Source organism: Mobula birostris, chromosome 4 (assembly GCF_030028105.1).
Source record: "Mobula birostris isolate sMobBir1 chromosome 4, sMobBir1.hap1, whole genome shotgun sequence".
NCBI classification, from domain to species: Eukaryota; Metazoa; Chordata; class Chondrichthyes; order Myliobatiformes; family Myliobatidae; genus Mobula; species Mobula birostris.
In genome coordinates, this window is record NC_092373.1 from 8,343,301 (window position 1) to 8,352,374 (window position 9,074).

Sequence of the window (9,074 nt, forward strand, 5' to 3'; positions counted from 1 at the left end):
TAATAGCATCACGCTAACTTCTATACTACTGTGGAGCACTGAGAGTTTTCCGTTCAGACTTGGGAATGGTGTGGTGACGAGCCGGGCCCCTCTCCTCGTGCACGAGTAACTAAAGTGTGATTGAGGATCAAGGGCGCCTGTTCAGGCTCTCGTTAATCAGCAACCATATTTCCAGCATTGGTCCAGCCTTCCAGCCTCTGCAGTTCCGCTTCTCACTGTCAGAAGGTGAAGGTGAAAGGTGCCTGACGTCACAGCGACGTCGGGGGTGGTGTGATGTGGATCAGTATCTCCCCAGTGATGTAACTGCTGACTTCAGGGTGTTGACCCTTGCACTAGAAGGGCAGAGTGCTGCCATCTCTCACTGCGGCAGCCGCCTGCAAAATCTCAAGGTGAACTTTCAGTGGGAAGATGCCAATTCAGGGGTACACAGGCGCTTTGCAATTGTTTGCGCCCTAACTGAAGTGAGTCTTGCACTACTCTGCTGTCGTATGGGACTGGATGACGGGACGTAATCTTTGAACAGAAATAGTCCCTCTAGTCCGTCATATCTCGGTTGGCCAGAATCAGCTTGTATCACCACTAGCAGATGTTGTGAAATGTGCAGCAGCAGTACAGTGCAGTACATAATAAAAATGATAAATTATAATGTGTAAAAGTAAAGAACAGGACAGTGAGCTCGGGAGATTCGGGCAGCGTGCTGGAAAGAGTAACACACACAGAGTGCTGGAGGAACTCCTCAGCAGGTCGGGCTGCAGTCCTGATGAAAGGTCTCGGCCTGAAACGTCAATTGTCTATTCCCCTCCATAGATGCTGTCTGAAGTCCTGAGTTCCTCTGGCACTCGGTGTTCAATTGTTGAGTAAAAGAGTGAGGTAGTATTCATGGACCATTTGTGGAAGGGTGGAGGCTGTTCCTGTAATGTCTACAGGCTCCTCGATGATAGTAACAAGGAGAGGGACATGACCTGAATGGTGAGGGTCCTTTTTGATGGATGCTACCTTTTTGAGGCATTGCCTTTTGAAGATGTCCTCAATGCTGGGGAGGCTGGTGCCCATGATGGAGCTGCCTGAGTTTGCAACTTTCTGCAGCTTTCTCCGATCCTGTGCAGTGATGCCACCAGTCAGAATGATCTCCATCTGTAGAACGCGGTACGTCTGTAGAAATTTGCTCGTGTCTTTGGTGACATACCAAATGTCCTCAAACTTCTAATGAACTATATCCATCGCCTTTCCCTTGTAATTGTATCAAAATGCTGGGCCCAGGATAGATCTCCAGCGATGCTGAGTGCCAGGAACATGAAACTGCACACGCTTTGCATACTGATCCCTCAATGAGGATTAGTGTACTTTCTCCTTCCTGAAGTCCACAATCAATTCCTTGGTCTTAATGAGGCTGATTACAATGCTATTTATTTCTGTAACACCGCTGCCCCCTGCTGTCTGGCATTTCTACCCTGGGAATTAAAAAAATTGATTCTGACTGCCTACCTTTAAACGGAAGGTTCTGCAGAAGCTGGAGATCCTGAGTAGCACGTACAAAATGCTGGAGGAACTCAGTAGGTCAGGCAGCATCTATGGAGGGGATAAGAGTCAGTATTTCAGGCTGAGACCCTTCATCAGAATTGGAAAGGAAGAGGAATTCTGAATGAATAAGCCTTACCGTCTATGCGGTGATCAGCCACTGTGTCCAATGCCGACAGTGAAACCTGTGCTGTGGGAGAGCCATTGGACTGGGACAGTTCCGCTCTCTCGACCTCAGAAGTCTGGGTCCAGTGGTACGAGTAATTGTCACAGCTGGGGTTTCCTTGGTTGCAGTGGGATGGCCTTGACGCCCTTCTGTGCCTTGTCATGCTCTTCGCTCTCCACAGAGCGTTACAGAACCACCTTCCTGGCCGTTGGATCTCACTGTAGATCTCACCCGCCCAGTCGGATGATGAAATAGGCTTGTCCTTATTTCACTGGGGTATGTGGCCTGCTGGCTACCCTACCCTAGTATATCCCACCTGTCTAGGCAATGTAATGGGGTGTGGCATCTGTTGCATGTGAACAGCTACTTGGAGCCACAGGGGAGAGCTGAGTATCTGGTGGGGTCAAAGGTGAGTGCGCTGCCCCAGAGTGAATATGACAAACCCCCCTCAGCAGAGGTGCAACCCTCCCCCTGGACATCCCATACTCAGCAACATACACCAGATGAATTCCTCCACTGATAGCTATTAGAAACTAATCCGTAGATTTATAGTCCTGTAGTAGCATGGTAGTGTTCTCATTTGTTTAAATACATTAAATGGTAGATTGTCTTTTTTATACTTTTTTAACTATTTCCATGAGTCTTCAGCTAGTTGGGCCAAAATGTATCTCAGTTAACTGGAATCCCCTGTATATAAAATAAAATAAGTACAAAAAAAGATGCTGAGTGTGTGCCTTCAGGTTCCTGTACATCGTCCTTGATGGTAGCAATGAGAAGACGGCCAGAATGAAGAAGCCCGACTGTTTCTATCTCAATTGTAAAACCTTTATCCGGTCTCTTCATTCTCTGCTTGAGAGAAACAACCCTAGTTATGTCCTCTGTTGCTCACTGTCATTGAGCTGCTGTCCCATTAGTTCTTTCTGCCTACTTTACTGTTTTGCTCATTTCCAGAGGCTGGTGTCCATTTCTCTAGTCCAGCATGTTAGAGGCAGGACAGCACCTCTACTTTCTCAGTTTGCAAAGATTTGGCACATCACCTAAAACTTTGACAAGCTCTATAGATGTGGGGTGGAGAGTTATTGGCTAGGTGCATGGTGGCCTTGTATGAAAACACCAACACACTTGAATGGAAAGGCATACAAAAAGTGATGGATATGGTCCTATTCCATCATGGGTAGATCCCCCCCATCCCTCAAGCACATCCACAAGGAGCACTGTCGCAGGAAAGCAACATCTGTCATCAAGGACACTCCCCCCCCCCTCCCCCAACCATCCAAACTATGCTCTCTCTCCCCACTGCCATTGGGAAGAAGATACAACACCCTTATGACCCACACCACAGGTTCAGGAACAGTTATTACCCCTCAACCATCAGGCTCTTGAACTACGGGGGGATAACGTCACTCAACTTCACTCACCCCAACACTGAACTGTTCCCACAACCTATGGACTCACTTTCAAGAACTCTTCATCTCATGTTCTTGATATTTCTTCTTTTTGGGCCCTTAGCTCACAGTGGAGCATCAGCCACTGATGACCTCCTGCCTCCGTTGTCCAAAGTCGATGATCAGGCTGGAGCTCATCAATGTTTCTGTAATCGATTGCATCCACTGTACAGGGGATTGGCCTGTACAGCTTCACCGGAGCCCTGGTGGCCGGCCTTACCCGTTTCCACCTCTCATGGCAGGGATGTAGGGTTGGATGTTGAGAGGTGTTCTTGATATTTGTTATTTATTTATTATTAGTATTTTCTTTCTTTGTTTTCTCTTTTTATTGTCTTTTGCATACTGCTTGTTTGTCTTTCATTGATTTTATTGCATTTCTTTGTATTTACTGTGAACGTCTGCAAGAAAATGAATCTCGGGGTAATATATGATGACATGTATGTACTTCAATAATAAATTTACTTTGAACTAGTCCAGTTCCAAACCCTGTAGAATCTGACCACTTCAATATGCTAAGGTAAGGATGCCAAGATGGTAGAGAGAGAACATTATAATGACGGTTAATGTTCCCCTCTGGGAGTGGAGCAGCTTTTAATTAAATCACTAATTCTATTTAATTACTTTTGACTTCGTAATTGCAAAGTTTAATTCAATCATTTGTTCATTATGTGCTGTGTCATGTGACATGGGCAATCATGGTCTTGACCATGATTGATCTTGGCAAATCTTTTTCTACAGATCTTTGCCATTGCTTTCTTCTGGCCAGTGTCTTCACAAGACGGGTGATCCCAGCCATTATTAATAATCTTCAGGTTGTCTGCCTGGCATCAGTGGTTGCATAACCAAGACTTGTGATCAGCAGCAGCTGCTCATATGACCATCCTGCTCATCTGTGCAGACACTAGGCTTCACATGACCCTGATCTAGTTGGCGGGGTGGGTCTAATCAGAGGCTACACCTTGCCCAGGGATGACCTATAGGCTAGCAGAGGGAAGGAGCGCCTTACACCTCCTTTGGAAGAGACATATCTCCACCCTGCCACCCAGAAGTTTAATTACTTTTGTTAAATCTCCACTTTGTACCATGCACTTCAATGGCATGGTGTTTAATTGATTTGCAAATTAAAAGACTAGCACTAGAGGTCATAGGGTAAGAGTGAAAGATGAAATATTTAAAGGAACCTAAGGAAGACCTCCTTCACTCAGAGGGTGAAGGAAGTGTGGAAAAAGCCACCAGTGGATGTGGTGGATGTTGGTTTGATTGCAGCATTTAGAAGGAGTTTGGTTAGGTACAGTGGCTTCCAGTTCATTGAGACGCCTTGGGCCCAGTACATTTTGGCCCGATTAAGCTACTGCCCCAGTTAGCCAAAGTTTCATGGAAATTGTTTTAAAACCTATTTTTAAAAAAAAGACAAACTGCTGTTTTACTGAGTATCAAATTATGTATTTAAATGAAATACAAAAAACAGAACACTACCAATACTACTACAGTGAGGCATTGATCGTGTGGATAGAAACATAGAAAATAGTCAGAAGATAGTCAGAGGCTTTCTCCCAGGGCTGAAATGGCTAACACAAGAGGGCTAGATTTAAGGTGCGTGGAAGTAGGTACAGAGGAGATGTCAGGGGTAAGTTTTTTTTCGCAGAGTGGTGAATGTGTGGAATGGGCTGCCGGTGACGGTGGTAGAGGTGGAAATGTTAGGGTCTTTTAAGAGACTCCTGGATGGGTACATGGAGCTTAGAAAAATAGAGGGCTATGGGTAAAGCCTAGGTAGTTCTAAGGTAGGGACATGTTTGGCTCAGCTTTGTGGACCGAAGGGCCTGTATTGTGCTGTATGTTTTCTACATTTTTAGTACTATAAAACTGTATTAGTTCCTAATAGTTATCGATGGAAGAATTCATCCAGTGTACACTGCCCTATTCTGTTGATTGAGTGTAAATTAACAAAATCAGTGCAGACACCTAGTCCAGTTAATGGACTTCCTTCATCGTGTTCCTGCATGAATTAATTTTGTAATTCAACAATAAATTTCCAGGCATCCTGTGTAGTCATTAACAAGTTCCTTCTTTTCAATATTTTTATTAGTTTCTATATAGAAGAATACAGGGTACAAGAAAGTGTGTATAAAAGGTCAAAAAAGATTTTTTTTTAAATTACCAATTACATTATATCAATTTATAATAACAATCTCATTACCCCATATTCATGTAAGTTAGTCAATAGTTATATTGAATTATACTAATTTATTACAAAGTAAGAGTCTAACCCCTACCTTGACCGAAGCTGTTTATTAATGAGAAAAAAGGTAAAATACCTTCTCGTATAATAAAAAATTAATAATAACCAACATCTGAATTTAAACAGCAAATTGATGGTTTTGAAAGTTTTGAAAATAATTCAGAAAGGGTCCCCACAATGTTTGAAAGTCTTGACAAGATTCAGAAATTGAACCACGAATCTTCTCTAAATCTAAGCATGACATAATGCCGCATAACCATTGAGCCTGAGTAGGAGGAAAAATATCTTTCCATTTAAACAAAAGCGCCCTCCTAGCTATAACAGTGTTAAAGGCCAAAATATGTAAATCAGATGTCTTCAGCTTGATATCTTGTCCTGCAACAATACCGAATAGGGCCGTCAGAGGATTAGGCTTAAAATTGACTTTGAAAAGTAAAGAAAAAGTTTGGAAAAACTTCCTTTCAATATTTTTCAAGACACGGACAAGTCCAAAACATAGAAACATAGAAAATAGGTGTAGGAGTAGGCCATTCGGCCCTTCGAGCCTGCACCGCCATTTATTATCATGGCTGATCATCCAACTCAGAACCCCGCCCCAGCCTTCCCTCCATACCCCCTGACCCCCATAGCCACAAGGGCCATATCTAACTCCCTCTTAAATATAGCCAATGAACTGGCCTCAACTGTTTCCTGTGGCAGAGAATTCCACAGATTCACCACTCTCTGTGTGAAGAAGTTTTTCCTAATCTCGGTCCTAAAAGGCTTCCCCTCTATCCTCAAACTGTGGCCCATCGTTCTGGACTTCCCCAACAACGGGAACAATCTTCCTGCATCTAGCCTGTCCAATCCCTTTAGGATCTTATACGTTTCAATCAGATCCCCCCTCAATCTTCTAAATTCCAATGAGTACAAGCCCAGTTCATCCAGTCTTTCATCATATAAAAGTCCTGCCATCCCAGGAATCAATCTGGTGAACCTTCTTTGTACTCCCTCTATGGCAAGGATGTCTTTCCTCAGATTAGGGGACCAAAACTGCACACAATACTCCAGGTGTGGTCTCACCAAGGCCTTGTACAACTGCAGTAGTACCTCCCTGCTCCTGTACTCGAATCCTCTCGCTATGAATGCCAGCATACCATTCGCCTTTTTCACCGCCTGCTGTACCTGCATGCCCACTTTCAATGACTGGTGTATAATGACACCCAGGTCTCGTTGCCCCCCCTCCCTTTTCCTAATCGGCCACCATTCAGATAATAATCTGTTTTCCTATTTTTGCCACCAAAGTGGATAACTTCACATCTATCCACATTAAATTGCATCTGCCATGAATTTGCCCACTCACCCAACCTATCCAAGTCACCCTGCATCCTCTTAGCATCCTCCTCACAGCTAACACTGCCACCCAGCTTCGCGTCATCCGCAAACTTGGAGATGCTGCATTTAATTCCCTCATCCAAGTCAGTAATATATATTGTAAACATATGAATTAATGAAGCTTCTCCATTATTACATCTGTCACAGTAGGGAGATATAGCCGAATAAAAATGAGATAGCTTATCCGTAGTCATATGGGCTCTATGTATCACCTTAAATTGTATGGGGGAATGGCGAGCACATAGCGATAAAGTATTAACCAGTTTAAAAATTTCATTCCAAGTTTCCTCAGATATTGATGTCTGTAAATCTTGTTCCCAGAGATTGCAAGTGTCATCTTTATCACTTCTGTTCATATTCCCGCTGCTGTTTGAATTGGTGTCCGTTGTCCTAAGTGGATAACGTAACAAAAGCACACCTGAAAGACACTATTTGAGAACTGTTCGCTCTAAGCACGATGTAGTGTCTAATGGCCACACAAATGCACGTGACTGAAGCTAATTAGAAACTGTTCGGCAGCAGTCCTGTGCCAATTAAATGGCATAATGTTCCAAATAAATGAAGCGAATCCTGGCGATTTTCTCGATTAGAATTTTGTTCTTTCAGAGCTGTCCCAAATAAGTGGCTACCCTGATGATTGGATGGCCCTATTAGCCAGAATCTGCTGTATATGGTTGGGAGGGGCCTGTTTCTCTGCTGTAGTGCTTTATGACTCTAACAAACTTCCCTTATGCAGGTTTGCAGGAGGTAATTATTCGCCTAAACGGTTTATCTTCTTATTTTGTCTGTTCCAGGCATGGTACAGAAACTGGACCAGAAGCTGCCGGTTGCTAACGAATACCTGCTGCTGTCTGGCGGTGTGCGTGAAGGCGTGGTGGATATGGACCTGCAGGAACTCGGCCAGTACATCCGGGGCATGGACTACGACATGGACTTCACCCTGCTGGTGCCAGCCCTCAAGCTGCACGACCGCAACCAGCCAGTCACCCTCGACATGCGCCACTCCGCCCTCTGCCACTCCTGGCTCAGCCTGCGGCTCTTCGATGAGGGCACCATCAGCAAGTGGAGGGACTGCTGCGCCCCGGCGGCAGACCAGGCCGGCAGCGGTGTCAACTTCTACTTCTCACCCACCCGCGTGGCAGACTGGTTCTTCGAGGCCGTCGCCCTGGTGCTGGCCGAGGTCCTGAAGAAGCCGCAACGGGGGACGCCCAAGGTGGAGAGGCTGGAGAAACACCACACCGTGGTCTCAGTCGTCCTGGCCGTGGGCGCCAGCCGCATGCTCTACGACATCATCCCCGTGGTTTCCTTCAAAGGCTGGCCGGCCGTGGCCCAGAGCTGGCTCACAGAGAACCACTTCTGGGACGGCAAGATCACCGAGGAGGAGGTGATCAGCGGCTTCTACCTGGTGCCCTCTGCTTCCATTCAGGGGCGGAAGGAAAATGAGTGGAGGCTTTCTTTTGCCCGCAGTGAGGTCCAGTTGAAGAAATGTATACCCAGCGGCCTCATGCAGGCCTACCAAGCATGCAAGGCTGTAGTAGCGAAGCTGCTGTTTGAGCCCAAAGCCGTCAGTCCCTACCACCTGCGGAGTATGATGCTTTGGGCTTGCGACCGCCTCCCGCCGGCGTTCCTCGCCAGGGAAGATGGGCCGGCCGTCTACCTACTGGGGCTCATCGATGACCTCCAGCACTGTCTGGTCAACAGGCTGTGTCCAAACTACTTCATCCCTCAGTGTAACATGTTCGAGCACCTGTCTGAGGAGTCGGCCCTCCTCCACGCCTGCCGGCTATCCTCGGTCCGCTCAGACCCCGCCGGGCATCTGCGGATGGCCGCCGAGGGTGCCAAGGAGGCCAACCGGCTGGGGCGCGAGACCGTCCCGCGGAGGGGCAGCAGCTCCGGCACCCCATCGCCGTCCTCGGACCCCGGCTCCGGCGACGGTCAGCAGCCAGATGACCGGCTGGCCAAGAAGCTGCAGCAATTAGTGACGGAGAACCCAGGCAAGTCCATCTCGGTCTTCATCAACCCCAACGACGTCACCCGGCCCCACTTCCGCATAGACGACAAGTTCTTCTGACGTGGTGTTGAGGATGGACGGAGCTGAATTCATGGCCCTCAACATGGACCAGAATTGGAGGGGCCAATGCACAGATCTGCATACTGATAACCCAGATCAACCAGAGTCCAAGATGGCTTGGGAAGATTCCAATGCACTCTTTGTTTCTTTGGACTGATTCTAAGGTTGTGTCTTCACTATTAACTCCCTGTTTATAGGCACTTGCCTCAGAGTGTGGCAGTCCCTGTGGCAAATGAAGGCAACTCTACTCCATCACTCAAC

At 46.5% G+C, this 9,074-nt stretch overlaps 1 protein-coding gene across 1 annotated transcript in view; it reads left to right on the forward strand.

The window, feature by feature from the left end:
- LOC140195832 (nucleotidyltransferase MB21D2-like) overlaps positions 1-8,813 on the forward strand; it is a 48,424-nt gene extending 39,611 nt beyond the window's left edge. The window contains exon 2 of the mRNA XM_072254468.1: positions 7,537-8,813. Within this exon, the coding sequence (XP_072110569.1) occupies positions 7,537-8,813 (1,277 nt within the window). The remainder of the gene's footprint in view (positions 1-7,536) is intronic.
- The last annotated feature ends 261 nt before the right edge of the window (positions 8,814-9,074 follow it).